General features: G+C 46.4%; 1 protein-coding gene across 1 annotated transcript in view; it reads right to left on the bottom strand.

Moving 5' to 3' along the window:
- The window catches only part of DCPS (decapping enzyme, scavenger), a 63,892-nt gene that overhangs the window by 15,588 nt on the left and 25,857 nt on the right, over positions 1–22,447 (bottom strand). The window contains exon 3 of the mRNA XM_077839723.1: positions 12,003–12,148. Coding sequence (XP_077695849.1) covers positions 12,003–12,148 — 146 coding nt within the window. The remainder of the gene's footprint in view (positions 1–12,002; positions 12,149–22,447) is intronic.

Here is a 22,447-nt window from a genome sequence, read left to right as displayed (position 1 = left end):
TTGCAGATTATACCAAGCTGGGAGGGGTTGCAAGTGCTTTGGAGGATAGGATTAAAATTCAAAATGACCTGGATACACTGGAGAAATGTTCAGAAGTAAATAGGATGAAATCAGCAAGGACAAAGAGGTTTTTAAGGCCAGGCTTGAGAAAGCCCTGGTTGGGATGATTTAGTTGGGGTTGGTCCTGCTTTGAGCAGGGGGTTGGATTAGATGACCTCCTGAGGTCTCTTCCAACCCTAATCTTTTATGATTCTATGAATTGCAAAGTACTCCACTTAGGAAGGAACAATCAATTGCACACATACAAAATGGGAAATAATTGCCTAGGAAGGAGTACTGCGGAAAGGGATCTGGCGGTTATAATGGATCACAAGCTAAATATGAGTCAACAGTGTAATGCTTGCAAGAAAAGCAAACATCATTCTGGGCTGTATTAGCAGGACTGCTGTAAGCAAAACATGAGAAGTAATTCTTCCATTCTTCTCTGCACTGGTAAGGCCTCAACTGGAGTACTGTGCCCAGTTCTGGGTGCCAGATTTCAGGAATGATGCGGACAAATTGGAAAAAGTCCAGAGGATAGCAACAAAAATGATTAAAGGTCTAGAAAACATGACCTATGAGAAAATATTGAAAACATTGAGTTTGTTTAGTCTAGAGCAGAGAAGACGGGGGGGGGGGGACGGGACGACACATGGTAACAGTTTTCAAGTACATAAAAGGTTGTTACAAGGAGGAGGGGAAAAAATTGTTCTCATTAACCTCTGAAGACAGGACAAGAAACAATGGGCTCAAATTGCAGCCATGGAGGTTTAGGTTGGACATTAGAAAAAACTTCCTGTCATCGTAGCTAAGCACTGGAACAAATTATCTAAGGGAGGTTGTGGAATCTCCATCATTGGAATTTTTTAAGAACTGGTTAGACAAACACGTGTCAGGGATGGTCTACTTTTACATAGTCCTGCCTTGAGTGTAGAGGACTGGACTAGAAGACCTTTTGAGGTCCCTTCAAGTCCTATGATCCACCAAGGCCTGAGGTTCCCTGCAGTCCCAGGAAATTGATCATGGACACATGGTGGTATCTGCTGAGCCCCATCCTTCCTTCCAGTTCCCAGCCAACACGCCATGGGGCTAACTCCATGGTTTACAAAATGTGAACTGCATTCAAAAACAGTAACTCCTCACAACTACAGCTGAGCAGCCACCTTACTGAGAATAGGGAAATAAAAAATAATCTGAGACCCTAGCAAAGGAGATATCATCATGCCCTTCTATTGTGTTTTATACAAGGACCATAGATCTCGTCACCAGCATCTCAACTTCTACCAGTGAGGCATTATCCACATTTTATAGAGGACGAAACTGGACCTCCCAAGACTGAGAGCAAGTGAGAGCTGGGAATAGCACTGTTGTAATAATTGGGGCCTGACAGGCCTACCCCAATTGTGAGCCCAGCTGTGGATAAATGGCTACAAGTTTATAAAATCACCGTTCTAGTCACGATAACTATTGTTGCTGGAGAAAAGTACAAAAGGGAAACTCCATTAGTCCAAACAAAAAGGTTTGCTGTTATAACTCAAGGACTGCATTAAGATCACATCTGGTACACAGAAGGAGTGGGGGACCAGAAACCAATGGACCAAAATTTGTTGTGTATGGAAATTGGACAAAATAATGAGGGGATGGGCTATTCTTCCCACCATTCCTTTTTCAGGGCCTTAAAAAATCCTAGAGGCTGCTTGCAAACAGGTGAACCAAACGAAGCGAGGTTTGGCATCATGGCTGCCACCCCCAGCAACTCCTGGGGCCCCGTGACACTACTGGACCTTCATCATCCTGATCCTGAAAAGTTTCTTGACCCAACTGGGCCAGAGACAGCGACCCAGGGATCACTGCCACCTCCAACGGCTCCAGCTAAATCCCAAACACCACCTGGCATGAGAGACTCTGGATCCTGCTTGTCACCTGCTCTTTCATGTGTCATTTTCCTTCTCTGCTTTATTTCTTCTCTTTCCAATCGCTCTCTTTTTTGCCTCCTGTTTAACAAGCGTCTGGCTTAACCAGCCAAAGCTGCATATTTTGCAATGCTCTGCGCCTGTTACTGGAAAGGCAACTACAAGTAATGCCTACATAGTCTGAGGCTGGTACAAGTTTCCCAGATCTTGGAGTGGTTGAGAAGACCCATATGCTGTACCTGTGTTCCTCCAGCAGTGAGGCTGTAATTGAGAGCTTCACAGACAGAAGCTGCATTTTCTACCTTTGCTATGCATTTCTTTCCCTTTGTGTGTGTGTTCGTCTCGTTTCATCTTAAAGGAAGCAGGATTAGACTTTAACAACAACAGCAAAAACAGCACCGGGCCAGCTCAGCGAACGTCTCTTTTTCCCTCCTGAAAAGGACAGTTTTCACCATCTTTGATACCATTTAACTGACTGTCAAGACGGGGGGGTTTCCCTTATAAAAATTCCTTACAGCTGAAGGGAAAGGAGTAAGAGCTATTGGTTAAAAGGAAAGCCTTATTTAATAACTTTACATTTCAGTAACAGTTTTTCCTTATCATAGAATATCAGGATTGGAAGGGACCTCAGGAGGTCATCTAGTCCAACCCCCTGCTCAAAGCAGGACAAATCCCCAATTTTTGCCCCACATCCCTAAATGGCCCCCTCAAGGATTGAACTCACAACCCTGGGTTTAGCAGGCCAATGCTCAAACCACTGAGCTATCCCTCCCCCTCCTTCTTTTTCTGTATCTTTAATAAAAAGTTTAAAAGATTTTTAATGGTGATTTTGCCATGGGACTGCGCAGGTCAAGGTCGCTGTACTTGAAACCCTGAACCAACTTTAACTGTTATGTTGTATCGTGGGGGTTGTGTTAACACCATTGACTCTCTGGGCCCATTCCAAAGAAGTTAACACAATGGCATGCCCAAGTCTAGACCTTGGCACCTCTTTTAACCACAGGGAGTCAACAGCAGAGCTGAGTACAGATGCCAGGAGTCTTCACATCCCCAGTCACCAGTTTTAAATGACCACCAAACACTGCCTTTAGATTGGGGTCCTGGTAAGCCAATCCCATCCTACTGCTGCATTGCGTTAGTCCGTCAAAGAATGGGATCATTTCAAAATGAAACCCTTCAGCGGTTTAATAACACAAGTGCCTAAGGCATTCCAATACCACAGTGAGGAGCAAGGGATACATGCTCAGACAGATCCATTACATTGGTCTCCCAATGCCGATTAACCCGTATGACAGCAAGAGAAACTGGCCTGCAACCTTGGAGACTAGACCCCACTGTTAGTGCCATTCTAATGTCACCTTTCAAGTAAGCCGGCCACTCCCCACTTCAGAACTGCAGAGCTTAAGGCAACAGATGCAATTTGGGGCTCTATAGGGCATCTTTCATACCCTTATACTGTGCACATGCTTTCTACGAGACTGTCAGAAGAAGAAAAGCCTCTGGGTCAGTTAATAAGCCTGCGTGAATCTATGGCACGTGACAAACATCGGACAGTCCAGCTACATAGAGTGTGAGGAGGGGGGATCCCTGTCGAACACAGCTGTGCTGGCAAAAGCCAATACTACTTCCTGTGCTTTTCACAGTATAGCTTATTTCATTCATGCGGACTGGGATAAGCTAAACAGACCCAAGCGCCTGGTATAAATTGCGTCCACATAGGAGCGCTCTTCCAGGGTAGTATATTGATATAGCTACACTGCTCAAGTGCAGACATGGCCTAAATCAATCTGCAAACTCCATTTTGTTTTGTGAATGCCATTTTGATTGTAAGACCACACCATGCCTACACATTTGCCTTTTACCTTACATCTTGTGCTGGAACCTCCAAGGTGGAGTCAGGAGAAATTCCTATACCTAGCAGAGAGCTAAAAAAGGAAAGCTATTAACATGGATGATCTTTCATTGAGACAAAAGATTCCAAAACAATGAGCTGGTCACTGCCCAGGAGAACCTGTTTCACCTGATAGGCTTGTAACCAAGCAATGGATCAACTGAGGAGGGCCTAAAGCAGCGCAGGATGGTCATCTGACAAAGGAGACTGGAACTTTATAAAAAGGACTTGCTGGAGCAAGGCCAGAGCCAGAAGCAGATAAGGTTAAGTAGGAGAAGAGGAGGAATCCTGCACCCCCTGAAAAGACATTCACCAAAAAGCCACTGATCAAATGTTAACAGGCTCTTGGATTGGGGAGGAAACTGAGGCAGGGATTTGCATGTATGTGTTATTTTTCCCATAGATCTGTATCTCTCTTGTGCCATCTTAGAGAGAGAGTGTGTGTGTGTTTAGAAATTCCTTTGCAGAGTGCGTGTTACTTACTCACATGTTGCGTAGATCCCCAAAAGGGGGAAACTACAAGCCGGAAGGTCCATACCCTTGGAGGAACTCTGGGAGTATGGAGTAGCTACTGGGGAGGCTTGGGAGAACCAGCACTAGTTTGAGAGCTGAGGTAACCCACCAGGATTTCCAGCTCAACTTAAGTGCAGAACCAGGGGGTTGTGCTTATCTTCAAAGTTGGAGCCTCTGCTTGCTGATTTAAGAACTTTAATGACTTGCTCTGGCCATTCACATTTCTCCTCTCAGCAACTACACCATCCTTTACAGCTCCACTTATCTTATTTGGCTTTTTGTCTGACAAGACTCTGCTTCTCAGAAGGGATACAGGGCCCTAGACAGTGCAGAGGAATGCCTCCTACTGGGACACTACTGTCGAAGGACAGCAGTGTTTGGAGGCGCCTAGCCTTCTGCTGAGGAAAAGGAAGAGGACAGGAACTGAAGGCAGAGTAGGAAGATTGTGGATGTGGGGACAGATGTTTGTGAAAGGCAGACCTGGTAGATTATCTTTGTGCTGTGTGGGGATTGAGACTGGCATTCCTCAGCTCACACTCAGAAAGGAGGAAGCCGTCTGCCCAACTGCACTGGGGTTCTAGCCTCTGTACTAATGTCAGAAACGCAGCATCTAGGGATGCCTCTTGCAGCAGTGTTGTTCAGTGGTTATAGTACCTGGCTTCAACCCAGGAGATCTGGGTTCTATTTCTGTTCTGCCAATGCCTTCCTGTGTGACCTGGGGAAAGTCACTTCCTCCCTCTGTGCAACAATTTCCCCCATCTGTAAAACAAGGATGAGAGAGACTTACGTGCCTTTGGAAAGTGCTTTACAATCTGCAGATGAAGACACAGTTTGCAGTATTGTATTGAAAAGGTTCTCAGACTTTGCATCACCTTGCTAGCCCTCATACAACTGTAGGTGGCTACTGTGCATTTGTTCTGGACATTGCTCCATTTCCTTTTTTGCAACAGATGGTGTCTGTTAAATAGGCTGAACAAGCAAGGGGGAGTTCAAACTCCTGGATTCTATCCTAGTTCTGCAAAGACTTGCTGGGTAAGTCATCCCCTGTGGCTCAGTTTTCCCATCTATAAAATGGGTCAAATCCCTTTTTCTTCCTGAATTCATGCCTATAAAGCTCAGTGATACTTAGAAGAGGAACAAGCCATTCAGCCATGTTTGGATTCTCTTGCTTTAAATTCCAGTAGGTTTATAAGGAATTGTCAAAAGCAACACAGTCAACTCCCCATCACTGATGTGTATCTGTCCTAGACTGCAGCTCGCAGAATTTAAAAACATCATTTTAGAAATTATATCTGGGGCTTGGTTTCTTTTAAGTGAATTGCTGCAAACATTTTCTTGGGTTCCTAGGTGATGCCCTCAGCATTAACTGCCTCTTTAAAATGGCAGGTAAGGTACGTAGTAGAGTTGGGCTGGCAGCTGAAGATCCATTTTAGTCATTCTGAAGCCACAATTCTGTCCTATCAAACTCCTACTAGTCTACATTGGAAAACAAGGTGGTCCTGTGTGATTAAACGAGGATCAGCTGATCATTGTTAGTCTACCTGCATTAGACACTAGAAGATGCCTGTCCAGAGACAATTAGTGCAGCGACAATGGGGACATTGCTCTAAAATTGTCCACGCCTTGAATTCAAGATTCTTCTGTCTGGAAGGATGGAGACTAAGGTGGAAAACAGACTGTTTTCCAAAGGATGGAAAGTAATTTTTTTTACACCCTTCTTATTTTGTCTGCTCTACTGGTTTCAACAAGAGGAAGAAGAGGACGAGAGACTGCAGTATCAAAAGTGGATGGCTAGGGTATACAGTATAATAAAACTACGCTGGGGGACCTCTCCCAGTTTACTTGAGATAGACCATCAGATGTGCCTTGGTTACTCTGCTTTCCCAGGAGGACAGTACAACTCACGAGTGCAGACTGGAATATATACAGTTCAAATGGTCACAACAGAGAGGGTTAATTCTAGTGTAGTGCCAACAGCAGCCAAGTCCAGGATGCTTACAGCTGTCAGAGTAAAGACATGGAGAAAAATGTTTGCTTTAGAAAAAAGAAAAGCAGCACTTGTGGCACCTTAGAGACTAACAAATTTATCTGAGCATAAGCTTTCGTGAGCCACAGAGTGAGCTGTAGCTCATGAAAGCTTATGCTCAAATAAATTTGTTAGTCTCTAAGGTGCCACAAGTACTCCTGTTCTTTTTGCGGATACAGACTAACACGGCTGCTACTCTGAAACCTTTGCTTTAGAAAGGTACAGTAATCTACACAAACATCCTCTTGTTTTCTCCCCGCTAATAAATGCCTATTGTAGATGATTGGTGCTGCAGTTTGATGATGCTGGCATGAGAGCTGAAAATTGTACCAGACAAAAGGATATGAGACAGGAGAGTAATTGAGAGCACATTGCAGCCTACAAAGTGGCCTCTCTCACTACATGCAAAGAAGCCCAGCCATGTTCAGCTGTAAATGATTAGAAAACAAACATCACAACAGCTACCCTGTTCTTAACTGCTTCAGTGCTGCGGAGGGTAGTAGAGAAACATGGACAACACCCCTGGCTGCCCTGGGTACCAGGTACAACACTGATCGAGCCCCAGCATCCCAATGAGAGATCAGCACTTTAGAGCAGTGTTTCCCAAACTTTAACAACCTGTGAACCCCTTTCACTAAAATGTCAAGTCTCGTGAACCCCCTCCTAAAAATGAATATTTCCAGGGATTTTCTCCTTTACCTGAGCATAAATTATAAAAGCAGTGATCTTGGAAATAGAAAATTTGTTTTTTTTGTCATGCTTATTACACACTATTAATTAATATTTATCATTAGCGGATTTTTATTACATTATGAAAACAGCAACACTCTTCCAAGATCTCACTTTCGTAGCTTGTATCACTTTGAATAAGCCTTTTGTTAGACAAGACTCCTGTGTTTCATCAAGGAGTAAGAGGTGAAACAGCAGGAAGGTATTTAAGAAGCCAACTCAAAGAGTTCCTTCTACACAATCATTCAGGTCTTGAGCAGTCCAGGCAAACAACGCACGTTAGAACAAAGCTTAAACTTGTTCTTCATAATAATTTTAAAAACAAAACAAGCGGCCTATTTAATTTTAAAAACAGCAAAAAAAAATCCACCTTCTTTTCCATTTCTTATAAGGAGTCTTGAAGTTTAAATCCCCTCAGTGTGATAGGTATGCTTGCTTTGATCTGCTTCGCTCTTGGAAGTCCAGGGGCTCCGGGCCGCTGGCCCTGTGCTGCTCAGGGTCCCTATGGACAACTCTGTCTGCCATTAGGGAATTTTCTCCCCGAGAACCCCCAGTAACATTTCGCAAACCCCAGTTTGGGAAGCACTGTTTTAGAGAGAGGTTATTTCTAATGTATTGCCTCAGTGGATCCTCACCTGTAGTCCTACAGCAAGGCATGCAACTCCCTCATTGGGAATCAGCCCAGGCAACTTCACAAAGGAAAATACATGGAGGCTGCAGCAAAGAGGGTGAGGAACAGTTTGGATTGGGGGCTGGTTTTGATTTGATATCAGCTGCTGTTCAGATTAGACAGGAGTTAATTACAATCCTCACTTTTAATGCACTTTTTCAAAGCCCTACGCAAATATTACCTAATTAGAGTCAATGTTGCATTTCCGGAATAATTACTCCTACTTCTGTGCAATCAGCGTAAGTTGGTCCCAGCAGACTAGTAGAATTGTTTTCCTTGCCTCTGCGAAGGTCAGAAGTGTGATTGCAAATGGGGCTGTTCAGTCAGAAGGCGGGTAAGAAAGGAGAACAAACCCCTTGCTCCCAAGTGACCCCCAAAAAAAAATCTGAAGAAGAGACAGAAATCATCCAAAGTGGTGGGTTTGTGGATACTCAAGACTGTATTTCTCTGCCCTGGTGATAAACATCCTAGCACAGGACTGAATTTTTCCACACAAAATATTCTAATAGTAAGTTAGAAACTCAGAGGTTCAGAGCTTGTTTCGAAATAGTAACATAAAGGACCAACAATGTGTTGCGATGAAGCAAATCAAGGAGAAGGATTACAATGCCTCACATTTCTTTCCGAAAGATCCCAAAAAACCGTAAAAGGCAGCCACCTCTCGAACAGAGTGTGGCAACAACCCACCGGGCAGCAAACTACCTCACTGGAGGGATGATGAGAGGTTTTGGACAGGCCATCACAGCAAACCCTGTCTCATGAAAAGGATCAGGGGGATTTCAGTGTCCAGCCACAGCACAGGTGTTTAGGGCCTCATCTAAACGAGTCTGACACAGTAAACTTCAAGAACTCAATTATTATCCGTATTGCACAGGGAGCACAGATCACAACCTGACCGTGCTAGGCGCTGTACAAACACAGTACAAGAAGATAGGCTGTCAGCTCTCTAGGTCAGGGACAAGGGACAACAGCCGGATACAGACACAGAGAGAGGAGTACAAAGAAACAGTGAGGCAATATCAGTCTATATGATGGGACGTGGTTTCAGCCTAACCATTGTCAAGTTTTTTGCAGGCATCACAGGAAAGGAGAGTTTTAAGGAAAGGGCCTTAGAGAGAAAACAAGTCATTTGTGTTTGGTATGCTAGCGAAAGAGGAAGCCGTGGAGAGTTGCAAAGAAAGGGGCGAAGTTTACACCAGTATTATGCAGGCAGAATGGGCAAGATTTAGACATAGCTCTCTCTAGAGACTCGCATCCAGGTTAAGATGAAGATGATGCGGAGGTTACGGTCTTGAGCGACAGGGAGGATGATGGTGGTGTCCATGGTGAATGTGAAAGGAGGTAGGGGAGAGGGCTTAGAGGGAAAGATTAAGAACTCAGGGCTTATCAACACTTACAGTGTTCTAGCGGTTAGTGAAGATGCTACTTACACTGACAGGAGAGCTTCTCCCATTGGTCCTAGGGACTCCACCTCCCCGAGAGGCAGTAGCTATGTCAACAGGAGAAGGCCTCCTGTCAACATAGTGCTGTCTACACAGGGAGTTAGGTCAGTAATAACTGCGCTCAGGGGAGTGGATTTTCACATTCCTGATTAACACAGTTATACCGACATCAGTTTGTAGTATAGATCAGAGCTCGGATTTAGCTAAACTGAGCTTAAGCTGAGGGCTGGAAATCCATGAGAACATGTCAGAGATACAGGGCAAGGTTTGAGTTTAGACACAGGGAGAGAAACCCAGCACAGAGTCATCGACAGAGACTATAGTTGAATTTAAGTTTGCAGATGAGATTACCCAGAAATCAGGTGCAGAGGGAGAAGAGAAGGGACCAAGGACAGAGCCCTGTGAAACCCCCCCTCCCCTGAAAGCTGGAGGGGGATGAGGAGGATCCTGCAAAGGACACACTGAAGGGGGGAGTAGAGAAGTAGGAGGAGAACTAGGAGAGGACAGAGTAAGAAAGCCAAAGGAGAACAAGATATCAAGAAGAAAAGCATGTCAATGGTATCAAACAGCTGTCAAGTCAAGGAGGAGGAGGATAGAGTATTGGTTCTGAGCTTTGGCCCGGAAGAGGGCATTAGCAAGTTTGGCTAGAGGGGTGAAGAGGGAAGGAGTTGGATTGCAGAGGGCCTAGACTGGAATCAGAGGAGGGGAACTCCAGACAGCATATTCAATGAGCTTGGAGATGAAATAGCTGGAGAGGCAAGAGGGGCTAAGATGTGGTTCAGTTTTTTGAAAGATGGGAGAAAATGTGCATATTTGCACCATGAAGAGAAAGAACCAGAGGGGAGTGGGAGGTTAAAGTGAAAGTAGGGGATGAGAGTGGAGTTGAGGGAGATCAGGAGATGGGATGGGATCAATGAGGCAGGTGGAGAAGTTAGAATCATAGAATATCAGGGTTGGAAGGGACCTCAGGAGGTCATCTAGTCCAACCCCCTGCTCAAAGCAGGATCAATCCCCGACTAAATCATCCCAGCCAGGGCTTTGTCAAGCCTGACCTTAAAAACTTCTAAGGAAGAAGATTCTACCACCTCCCTAGGTAATGCATTCCAGTGTTTCACCACCCTCCTAGTGAAGAAGTTTTTCCTAATATCCAACCTAAACCTCCCCCACTGCAACTTGAGACCATTACTCCTTGTCCTGTCCTCTTCTACCACTGAGAATAGTCTAGAACCATCCTCTCTGGAACCACCTCTCAGGTAGTTGAAAGCAGCTATCAAATCCCCTCTCATTCTTCTCTTCTGCAGACTAAACAATCCCAGTTCCCTCAGCCTCTCCTCATAAGTCATGTGTTCCAGACCCCTAATCATTTTTGTTGCCCTTCGCTGGACTCTCTTCAATTTATCCGCATCCTTCTTGTAGTGCGGGGCCCAAAACTGGACACAGTACTCCAGATGAGGCCTCACCAATGTCGAATAGAGGGGAACGATCACGTCCCTCAATCTGCTGGCTATGCCCCTACTTATACATCCCAAAATGCCACTGGCCTTCTTGGCAACAAGGGCACACTGCTGACTCATATCCAGCTTCTCGTCCACTGTCACCCCTAGGTCCTTTTCCGCAGAACTGCTGCCTAGCCATTCGGTCCGTAGTCTGTAGTTGTGCATTGGGTTCTTCCGTCCTAAGAGCAGGACCCTGCACTTATCCTTATTGAACCTCATCAGATTTCTTTTGGCTCAATCCTCCAATTTGTCTAGGTCCCTCTGTATCCTATCCCTGCCCTCCAGCGTATCAACCACTCCTCCCAGTTTAGTATCATCCGCAAATTTGCTGAGAGTGCAATCCACACCATCCTCCAGATCATTTATGAAGATATTGAACAAAACCGGCCCCAGGACCGACCCCTGGGGCACTCCACTTGACACCGGCTGCCAACTAGACATGGAAGAGGAGAACAGATGGGAAACTTTTGTACCAATGATGGGAGGTGAAGGAGGAGGGAGTGGTAAGAGGGAAAATGGGGAAGGTGGCCAGAAGGGAGGAGATATCACAATTTATCTACCCTTGAGCTGAGCCTGCCAGGAGCTGAGCCTGCGAGTAGAGGAGCTCATGATCGGATATTTTCAAGAGCTCGCCTGTGCGTGTCAGCGCAAGCTGACAAAGGCAGCAGAGTGCTGCTTCTCCTCCTAAGACTCCCACAAATTCAAGTTTTCATGTAGGTATTTGGCTCAAAGACAACTTTTTATTTCTGGTTTGTTTATCTGAAGAGCGCGACGGGACATCTGCTGTAACATCATTAAGTTTGTCTCACACTTAGCAATTTTAATCATCATCATCAACATGTGCTCCCATGTGCATAGCTAGCAAGATGGTGAGAGAAAAAGAGACATCAGAAGTTACTAAGAGAGAGACTGTGTACAGGAATTTCAAATTCAAGGTAGCTACCAAGCTAGGGGAAAATTCTATGGATTAGAAGCCAAGGGCAACCAAACCCAGGCTGAACAAATGATGTCTGACAAACTGACAAGCAGCCAACCAGTACTGCAAGGTCTTGGGTGTATCAACTTTTTCCCCCTCCTTAACTTCAGAGTTACTCCAAATCCACACCAATCCCATCCAGACTAGAATCTGGTCTTATTTATTCAAACTCAGCAGCCAGTGCCACACAAACTAGAACACAGGGGACTATGCCATTGTCCAAAAGGCTCACCCTCACAGACTGTCTTAGGAAAACAGCTGGATGCCCCAGATAATACTGGGCCACAGAGGCAAGAACCTACCATACCTGGATGCTGAAGCTCTGGGATTGTATAAAGGGCAGCGTAATGTTCTTGTAATCCTCCCCAGTCTCGCAGATGAGATATGCATCTTGGCGCAGATATTTCTGAAGGTGTTTCTCGGTGGCTGGATACACCACTGTGGTTTTTATCTCTGGAAATAAACAAGTTTACAATGTTATAATCAGGAGAGACTAAATCTAAGTTCCATCCTGTCACTGACTAATTGTTTCTAATTTTTAACCAACAACATGGTAACAGATTTCAGAAATTACTTACAAGGTAGTGGGCGATTTGCATAAATATAGCAGGAACACTATGCCCTAGAGCTCATGCTGCTCATTTGCATCAAGAAAGGTTCACAGAACTCGGATGCTGAAGATAATCAGTTGATAAAACAGAGAGTGCATATTTCCAGTGAAGGCCAGAAGGGAACACACAGGTGAAAGTATTTTTACACACAATGGCAAAAAAAGCAGCAGCCTGGATTTATGCAACCACTTCCAAGGGAACAGCTCTCCAACTGTCACCAATCAGATGAATAAAATTAATACAACAGCACTGCACAGAAAACAGTCATGTATTCGGACGTGGATACACACAGCAGGTGGTCAGTCTAGAATCCCTCATGTTTTCTTTTGGCCAGACTGAGCTCAGGTTTTTGCTGGTGGAAATCCACCTAGGGAGCGCTGGAGGTGAAAAGGTGACCTGGGAGGGGAGTTTGCAGCAACAGAGAGAAGTCACCATCTTCACTACATTAGGGCACAACAAAAGGAGGCATGACCTGAACAGCTGCAGCATGTCCCCATTCTACACATCACCGCAGCAGCTTCAAACAGCAGGGCACCTATAAAAATCTTACACCCCACTGACCCACGAAAGCTGCCCACCCTCAACCACGCGGGAAGGGATGTGGAATAAATGCCTGGAACTCCCTCTCCTCCCAGAGGGAAGGCACAGGTTGCAGGGGGATGAAAATTACCCATCCCTTTTGTGAACCTGGCCCTTCCAGAGCCCGCACCTGCAGGTTACACTTGAATGGAATTGGAGGGGAACTCGTGATCAGTTCTGACACTGGGCTACAACACTACAGAGTCAGCAAATATTTATGCTACACCAGTGGCTCCCAAATTTTTTAGCCTAAGACACTGGCTGTAGGAGCAGCACCTGAGGCTCCCTCTCTAGCTTAATGAGGGGTCTCTTTGCCCTCTGCTGCCCGCGTGCCAATCAACAGTCCTTGCTCAAATTTGGCAATGCCTTCACGTTCTCCCCAAGGCTGAGGGTTTACAACTGGCTGGAAAATTTAGTGAAACTATAAGTTGCTGAACAGATTTTAAATCAGAGAAAAGAAACCCAAGCTGTGGTCTCCTGAGCTCGGATTTATTTATTACTACTTCTGTAACTCAAAGCCTATTTCATATTTACACAATAAAAAGTACAAATGCACTGAGCGCCTTCGCAAGCTGATCACAGACGACTGGGGAAGTGACCTGGGGAAAGCCAGAGCAATTCGGAATGAGCTTCCCTCGGCTTCAGGTGCACAAACAGTTCAAACCCAAACCCCAGTGAATTTTAGTAAGGGTTGGCTTGAGTGCATACTCAGGGCTACGCTGGCCTGGCTTTGCTCAGGCGTGCCCACCACAGGATACAGAATTCAAGGTGGAACTTCCAGGGATTGCAGAGCTGTTCTTCAGTTAGAATCTGGCCCAGATCAGCAGTCATCTGAAATTGTCTCTCCCCTCATGTCTGCCCAGTGGCCTATGAGCAATGAGCTGGGGGCAGTCTCAGTGCCACTCTTAGTGCACTGGTGTCCACATCCCAAAGTCACCACATCCGGCCTCTCCAACGGCAGTCTCCTCAGAGAGCTGAAGGCCTGGGTGGGCCATAGAGACCGAATTACTTGCCAAACCTATAGGTGGGCCCAGGGACAAGACACATTAGCAGAATGAAAGGCAGCCTGGTCCAGATTTTTAAAGGTATTCAGATGCCTAAAGACACAATGGGATTTTCAAAAGCGTCTAGGAGCCTAACTCCCACAACAGGGGTTGAAAAATTGCACTGAGCGCCTAGCTCCCCATTGTGGTGCTTCTGAAAATCCCACTAGATGCCTATATATCTTTAAAAACCTTGCCATGACTTCCTGGACTGCCTCCCGTCCCATAGAAAGAGCTGGCAATCGGACACCTTACACCACGGTTACAATGGTTACTTTTTAAACATTACCAAGCGGTGTCATTACCAAGTAACCACCACTAGCACATAAGTAAACAGGAATAGAACCAACAACTCTGGATACACCTGACTTGCATTTACACCTGGATATCTACTCCACACCGAGCAGATCTTTATCTGATGTCTGAAGCAGTCTGGGTCCCTGGAGTCAGAATCTTTCTATAACTTTCTGTGTTTTTTTGTTCTCTGGCTTGTGGGGTTTTGTTTTATTTAATCAACCACATGAATGGGTCTATCTGCTCTTATCAGTCCATAACTCCCATTTTAACTGTTGCTCCCAAAGCCAAAGCAATTCTGCAAATTCAGAAAAGCCCTTAACTATTTCAGCCCCAACGCGGAATTCCTTTTTTAAATGTTTCCTTACCAGCTAACTCTGCAGGCTGAGACTGTTGCTCAGCGTCCCTGACCGAGGGCATGTCTGCCTGCGAGCTCTTGGCCAGGAGACCATTGGGAGACAGCTACAGACCGAGAATTCATCCCTACTCCCACCTTAAAGGCTGCTGGTCTTGGAGGAGCACATCCGCAGATCTGCTGTTTGGTGCAGGCCCACCAGGCCCCTGAGTTTGAGTGTGGTGAAAAGAGGCAGTGTTGTGGCTAAAGGAGGCAGGCAGCAGGACAGAAAGACAGACACTGCTCTGGACTAGGCCGGCCATGACCCGGTTGCCCCGAGACTCACACAAAGCAGGGAACCGTTCATGTGAGCGGTATGACTGCTCAGAGCTCCAGTATGAAACTGAAGAAAAGCCTGTAGAGAGTCTTTGTGCTAAGTTTAGAGGTGAGAGCAACAAGGGTGGTGTCGTGGTGGATGTCTCCTATAGACCATCAGACCAGGAGGAGGAGGTAGACGAGGCTTTCTTCGGATAACTAACACAAGTTTCCAGATCACAGGCCCTGGTTCTCACGGGGGACTTCAAACACCCTGACATCTGCTGGGAGAGCAATACAGCAATGCACAGACAATCCAGGAAGATTTTGGAGAGTGCTGGAGACAACTTCCTGGTACAAGTGCTGGAGGAACCAACTAGGGCCCATGCACCTCTTGACCTGCTGCTCACAAACAGGGAAGAAATGGTAGGGGAAGTAGAAGTGGGTGGCAACCTGGGCAGCAGTCACCATGAATGGTTGAGTTCAGGATCCTGACAAAAGGAAGAAAGGCGCGCAGCAGAATATGGACCCTGGACTTCAGAAAAGCAGACTTTGACTCCCTCAGAAGCTGATGGGCAGGATCCCCTGGGATGCTAAATGAGGGGGAAAGGAGTCCAGGAGAGCTGGCTGTATTTTAAAGAAGTTTCATTGAGGGCACAGGAACAAACCAACCCAATGTGCAGAAAGAATAGCAAATATGGCAGGCGACCAGCTTGCCTTAACAAAGAAATCTTCGGTGAGCTTAAACACAAAAAGGAAGCTTATAAGTGGCACCCTGGACAGATGACTACGAGGAGTACAAAGATATTGCTCAAGCATGCAGGGGTCTAATCAGCAAGGCCAAAGCACAATTGGAGTCGCAGCTAGCAAGGGATGTGAAGGGTAACAAGAAGGGTTTCTACAGGTATGTTAGCAACAAGAAGGTGGTCAGGGAAAGTGTGGGACCCTTACTGAATAGGAGAGGCAACTTAGTGACAGAGGATGTGGAAAAAGATGAAGTACTCAATGCTTTTTTTGCCTCTGTCTTCACAGACAAGTTTAACTCTCACATTGCCGCACTGGGCAACACCGTATGGGGAGTAGGTGAGTAGCCCTCAGTGGCGAAAGAACAGGTTAAGGCTACTTAGAAAAGCTGGACGTGCACAAGTCTATGGGTCCAGATCTAATGCATCCGAGGGTGCCGAGGGAGCTGGCGGATGTGATTGCAGAGCCACTGGCCAGTATCTCTCAAAACTCGTGGCCATCGGGGGAGGTCCCGGACAACTGGGAAAAGGCGAATACAGTGCCCATCTTTTAAAATGTGTCTGGGATGGGAGGATTTAGCTGGGGATTGGTCCTGCTCTGAGCGGGGGTTGGACTAGAACCTCCTGAGGTCCCTTCCCACCCTGATCTTCGATGATTCTACGGTTTTCTGACACACTGGATGATTGCCTTCCCCTTCAAATGTCAGAAAACCCAGGGTGGGTCAGGCAAGGGTAAGGTCCACTAACTGAGAGTAAAACTTCAGGAGTTTCCATTTCCCATTGCCGTGCTGACCTTGTGTTGCAGGCTCCAGTTTGTTTTGGATGCTGCACTTCTGTGCTCTACATACAAACGTTGGTTCACGACTCTGGGCTTCAGTCTGAAAGGGTTGGTGTGACTCAGCAGCATGAGGTGGGACGAATCCCTGACCACAGAAGAAGAAGGGTCAGACAGGTTATTCATAGGCCAGATGGTTTTTGCATTCAGGCACGGGGCAGAGAAACAGCAGCAAATGCATCAAAGCCTCCATCCCTGGCAAACTGGCCCAGCAGTCTGGAAGAAAGTGACACAGTAATGGACTTACTATCATCTGTGTTCAGGAATCAGACCAAGGAACTGAATAATCACCAAGCTATTAAACAGCTACAATAAAATCCCAGACTGTGCTCTGAGAAATATTAAAGCACGGTCTGAGGAGAGCTCTTAAGAAATGGGAGGGGAACAGAGAAGGAGCTACGGTGAGTTTATGTCAAGCAGAGGAGACTGCGGGAAAAATGCACTAATGGGGAAGATGAAGCACAAATTCATCCTGTCAGCAGGGCAAATATCCTTCTGGGGAGGAGACTAGAGAATTCAGAAAAAGATAAGAGACTGCTGGGCATCCCTGAGGGAATTAAAGGGGAAAGCTCCCAGGGAGGTTAAAGGAAAGTCTCCCCCACCACCCTTCATGGAAGCAGTATGTACTCTTGGTAACACTGAGACCTGGGACACTGGACACCTGGGTTCTATTCTTGAATGCCATCGATTCACTGTGCAAACCTGCATAAGTCACTCACTCATCCTCTCTGTGCCTGCTTCCCCATCTGGAAAATGGCAATAATACCCAGCAGGGTGTTTGGGAGACGTGCTATTTTCAAAGTGCTTTGAGATTCGAAGGCAAAAAGGTCGTTGAAGGTCAGTATAGTGTTGGCTAGGCTCACCAAATTCCAATAAAAGCAAAGTAACTGTTATTATATAGTCACTTTCTTATGTATAAATACACATTTATGGCCAGATTTTCAAAGGAATTCAGCTCCCATTTAAGTACCTACATGAAGTGACTCGATTTTCAGAGGAGCTAAGCATGCGGCTACTCCCACTACTTTGTTCTCAGAGAGGCATGCAGCACAGATTACTGTGTTTAACGAGGATTCTGCTATTTGACAATAGTGGTGTTCTTGGTTGCAAAACAGGGCTGCAATCGTGTATTGTACAGCAAGGTCAAGCTTGGCTCACTAAACATTTACAGGTTTCAGAGTAACAGCCGTGTTAGTCTGTATTCGCAAAAAGAAAAGGAGTACTTGTGGCACCTTAGAGACTAACCAATTTATTTGAGCATGAGCTTTCGTGAGCTACAGCATCCGATGAAGTGAGCTGTAGCTCACGAAAGCTCATGCTCAAATAAATTGGTTAGTCTCTAAGGTGCCACAAGTACTCCTTTTCTTTAAACATTTACAACTGCTCATCTCCAGGTATGGAACAAAAGAGACATTCCTAACGCACAGAAGGCAGATTAGACACATTAAGACAAAAGACAAAAATGCCACAGCAATACATAGAATATAGATGTTATCATTCTCCTTTAAAACAGCTTACATTCTGTTAAAGAGCAATAAGCTGCCACATCCTGTTCTCAAAGCATCCCTAGCACACTTGCTGTTGACAACATTGTCAATAATGGGTGTGTGTTGGGCTGCTCCAGGCTGGCAAGCAGCCTCTGCACCCTGTCTTCCCAGTCGTCAGATAACACGACCCCACTGGTTTCATGAACACAATAAGCAGAGGTAATATGGGGAAGACGATCCTCAGAGCAGTCAATGCATCTCAGACAACACCTCCTGCCTTCAGTTTGCCAAAGGCACACTACACAGTCACTACCGCGGCTCAGGGGATAGTAGTTAAATAGCTCTTACCCCATCACGATCGGCAGGACATGGCTTCATTGTTATCAGTTACTGGTACTGCAGTAGCACCTAGGAGCCCCAGCAATGGGCCAATACCCCACTATACAACATGTAGCACAAATAGTTCAGAAATCCAGGAAGCAGAGATTAGGCCAGGTCGCCCAGAACAGCTGGTATATTCTTCTGATTAATGTCAGAGGGGGAGGGGCGCAGCCGCGCAGAGCTCTTGATTTCATTGTGGTGAATGCAGCTGACTGTCTGAAAACGTTGGCATGATGGACTAGCCACAGTGATCCCTTCAGGCACAACCACGGAGAAATACCCCTTTCAGCTGACCAGCTCTGAGACTTGGTAGGGGGAGAAGAGAATGGACACATCGTTCCATCAAGCTGCAGGCTCTTAAATATACCAGGTTTTGCTTTTCTGTCTCAACCACAGACCAAACCCAATCACAGCATTCTTCTAGCATCCAGCAGGCCCAGAAGAGGAGTCTGGAAAAGGGGCTGGCCCTAGGTGAGATCTGGGATACAGGTGGTAAAATTATAGGAATTTGAACCCTCTTCCCACTATTATTTTGGCTTCCTGTGGGTATCCCACAATCCATGAGAGAGTTGCCCAGAATACAGTAGGCCTGGGTAAAGTGCTAAGAACTCAGTGATACCTACCCATACAACAATGCAGCACAGCACAGACACATGGCACAAACATGACTATTTCCACTGCAACCCCAACAAGGTGAACACACACAACTGGAGTAAGATGCAACAGTTTAACTACATCAAGGCACGGTACCTTAGTGCAACTTTCTGATGTAGGAAAGCCCTGTAGCTGAACGCATTTGAAAATCTGCCTTTAATGGGATGTCTGCCCCACACTGGACAGTAAGGGGTAAATAGAGCCCTAGAGAGGCCATGCGAAAAGCAGCCCGTAGGAGAGGGGCTGTGAGGAGTGGCCAACCAGGGACCAGCAGGCCCACATAAGAAGAGCCTCAGGGCAGAGCAGAGTCAGTAGCTGCCTGGAGCTTGAGGAGGGAAGCCTGCATCTGGCGTAGACTGGAACCCTGTACCATGTTGGACAGACAGTACAGGCAGGAACTGGGGAGAAAGGAAGGCGTTCCAGATGGGCTGCTGAGACAGAGGAAAGTGCTGAGACTGTGGGGAAGTGGCCCAGGGAAATGCAGTGATAGTAGAGGCAAAGGAATGCAGTAACCCTTTGGAGGGTCCCTGGGCTGGGACCCATAGTAGAGGGTGGACCTGAGTCCCCGGCCCACACACTCGCCACTGGGGAAGCGGCTGGACTAGGAGCTAAACTCCGCTGGCAGGGGGGAACATGGACAGTGACGTGGACAGAGGGCTGAGCCACGAAGCAGATGCTGCAGTTCCTGACTCTGCGAGAGGGGTTGCAGGTGGACTGCCGAGAAGGAGTGATGGGGTGCAGACCGCAGATGGGGGGCTGGCCTCCAGCTAATCTCCAAGACAACCAGCAGGAGGCACTGGATCAGCGGTGAGTGACACACCCCGTGACACTGCCCCTTAGAAGATATTTCAGCTGGCTTAAAAAGTAGCATCTCCAAGAGGCAGAATGATATGCAATCTTGTTAGGTCTCCAGCAAGAAGGAGGAATCTGAATTACTGTCACTCCAGGAGTCTTATCTGAACAGCTCCTTCTGATGTGGTACAACCCAGAAGGAAAAGGGGCATCTCAAATTTAAATCTCTCTTTTGGGAACTGATGAAACCATAAAGATCCTGTACCCAGCTTGAGGCAGAGACTCAGAGCCTCACAGCACAAAACCACAAATGCCTGCCTTCGCTGAGAAGGGGAAGTGGCAAGTAGAGGGGGACAGGTAGTGCTCAAGGCTACCTGCTCTTACTGTTCCATGCCACCAAGGAGCACGGAGCACTCCTGAGATCAGTAGTCCGCTTCAAGCTGAGCAGGAAGCAGAGCAACTAGAGTCTAGACACTAAAGAGTTAACCATCCCCCTTCTGAAGAGGGTGTCTGAAGAGCAAGTCAGATTGGTGGTGCCTCTACCCCTTACACCAGCTAAATGGAGAGCAGGGAGCTGGACAAAAGAAACCTTCTAATTTAACAGTCACCTGCTAACCAAGTTACCAGGGCCAGGGATAACATCTTGGCAGGAGAGAGGAGGAGGAGAGCAGAGAACACTGGGCTTCCAATTAGGTCACTGCCTCTGGGCCCCAGGGGGCTTCCTCTCCAAGTCCCCAATCTTTGGCATCTGTCTCTGGCTAGTTACTATCTAGCCCCGGAAATGCTGTCTTGCTAAGGGGCACTGGAAGCATTCCTGAAGCAAAGCAAGTTCCCCTGGCTGAATCTTTAAGGTGGAGGCTGTTTCAAATCTGAAAACCTGTGTCTGTAACCCCCAGTGGAAACAGAGCGAGGTTTTATGCAACCGATCTCGGGAGAGGCAGAAGGGGATATCTTTCTAAAGCACATTGATTTCTCTCCCATACCCTTATTCTTGCCTATTTTCATTGCAGCCCAGGTGCTCAATTGTTATTTGTTCTGCTGAGCTTTATCTCATTGTTTTTTTAATTAATTTGATTTTCTCTCATCCCCTACAAAGCCTGGAAAAAAATCTCTCTGATCCCACAAACTACGCAGCTCACTCTCCTTCGGATCCCTCCCTTGTGACTCACAGCTTTTGGCCAGACTCCCAGGGCCAATCCCCACCCTTGGCCTTGGCTCCCAGCATTGACTCCAAACTTTCCTATACTCGATACACATGAAAGAGCTGACGAGATGCATGTACGATAATCTGATTATCTCCTGACTGCTCGCCATCAGAACTCCCACTTTGTACCACTGTTACATCTGAGTTAGACTGACCCCCATCAGGGCAGCAGCCTGTCATTTGAGTTATTTAAAGCATCACATGAACTTACACTGCTATACAAGTTTCAGAGTAGCAGCCGTGTTAGTCTGTATCCGCAAAAAGAAAAGGAGGACTTGTGGCACCTTAGAGACTAACAAATTTATCTGAGCATAAGCTTTCGTGAGATACAGCATGCATCTTATGAAGTGAGCTGTAGCTCACAAAAGCTTATGCTGAAATAAATTTGTTAGTCTCTAAGGTGCCACAAGTCCTCTTTTTCTTTTTACTGCTATACAAATAATCATACTTGGCTCTTCTGAAGCCACTCCCATCCTAGGGCCTCAGTCTTAACCCAGAGATGGCTTTGAATTCAGTGTGAATCTCTACACACAGCAGGGGCCATCCCCTCCACCGTAGCAGTCGGCTTCCTGTTGACCAACCAGATCCACACTCCCAGGAAGATGCAAGGGCAGAGCCTAAATTAGTGCTGCAACTACCAGCATTGGCTTTGGTACAGATATGCACTTGGATACTCCCTGCCAGATACAGGGAGTACAGTTCCCTGGCTTATTCTCTCCCTGCAGAGCTCTGACAGAGGGTCTCCTGCCGGATCCCCAGGCAAATGAAAGCAAGACTCGAAGCCAGTACCTCACCGTTTACATGCTCCCCACCACAGATGCATCCAATCTGGTTTCCTCCCAAGCACAGAACCACAGAGGGCAATCAGGCCCAGAGGATGAGACCTCCTGTATGATTGTGAAGAGATGACTCGTCATGGAGAGGGGTGGTGTCCAAAGAAAACTGGAAAAGCTCTCAATACAACCGAAGAGAAGGCTCAGAGAAAGGAAGCTTCAGTGATTCAATTACTTGTTCTGAGATCCAGCTGACATGTGGACAGTGTTTAGAAAGAGTTTATAGCTAACAATGGAAAAATAATTTGTTTATCTTGAAATTAAAGTTCTTGGCATGTACTTTCCTCGGCAGGATAGGGGATATAGCCTTCTACCCCTACAGCCTGACAGCTTTGACCTCAGCAATGAATCCAACCACAGCATTACAACAACAAAGAAATTTTAAAAAGCCCTGCATTTAAGGTCTTTAGTTGGGGATTCAGCGTGTAGCACAGAACTTAGTGTAACGCTGTGTGTGATCAATCCTCTTGCTGTGAAACTTGCATTGTTATGGAAAGCAGCTCTAAAGTTTAATGTAGGAGATGGAAAAACAAAACCTTGAACCACCATCTGATCCATTTTAAACAAGGGGGGGGGGAGTCACGACGCACTTTCATTCAGTCCTAGCGAGCAATCAGGGACATTTCAAATGAAAATATTTTATCCAA

This window comes from Eretmochelys imbricata, chromosome 22 (assembly GCF_965152235.1).
Source record: "Eretmochelys imbricata isolate rEreImb1 chromosome 22, rEreImb1.hap1, whole genome shotgun sequence".
Taxonomy (NCBI): domain Eukaryota; kingdom Metazoa; phylum Chordata; order Testudines; family Cheloniidae; genus Eretmochelys; species Eretmochelys imbricata.
Note: the sequence above shows the minus strand (reverse complement) of the source record. Positions and strands in the feature narration are given on the sequence as shown.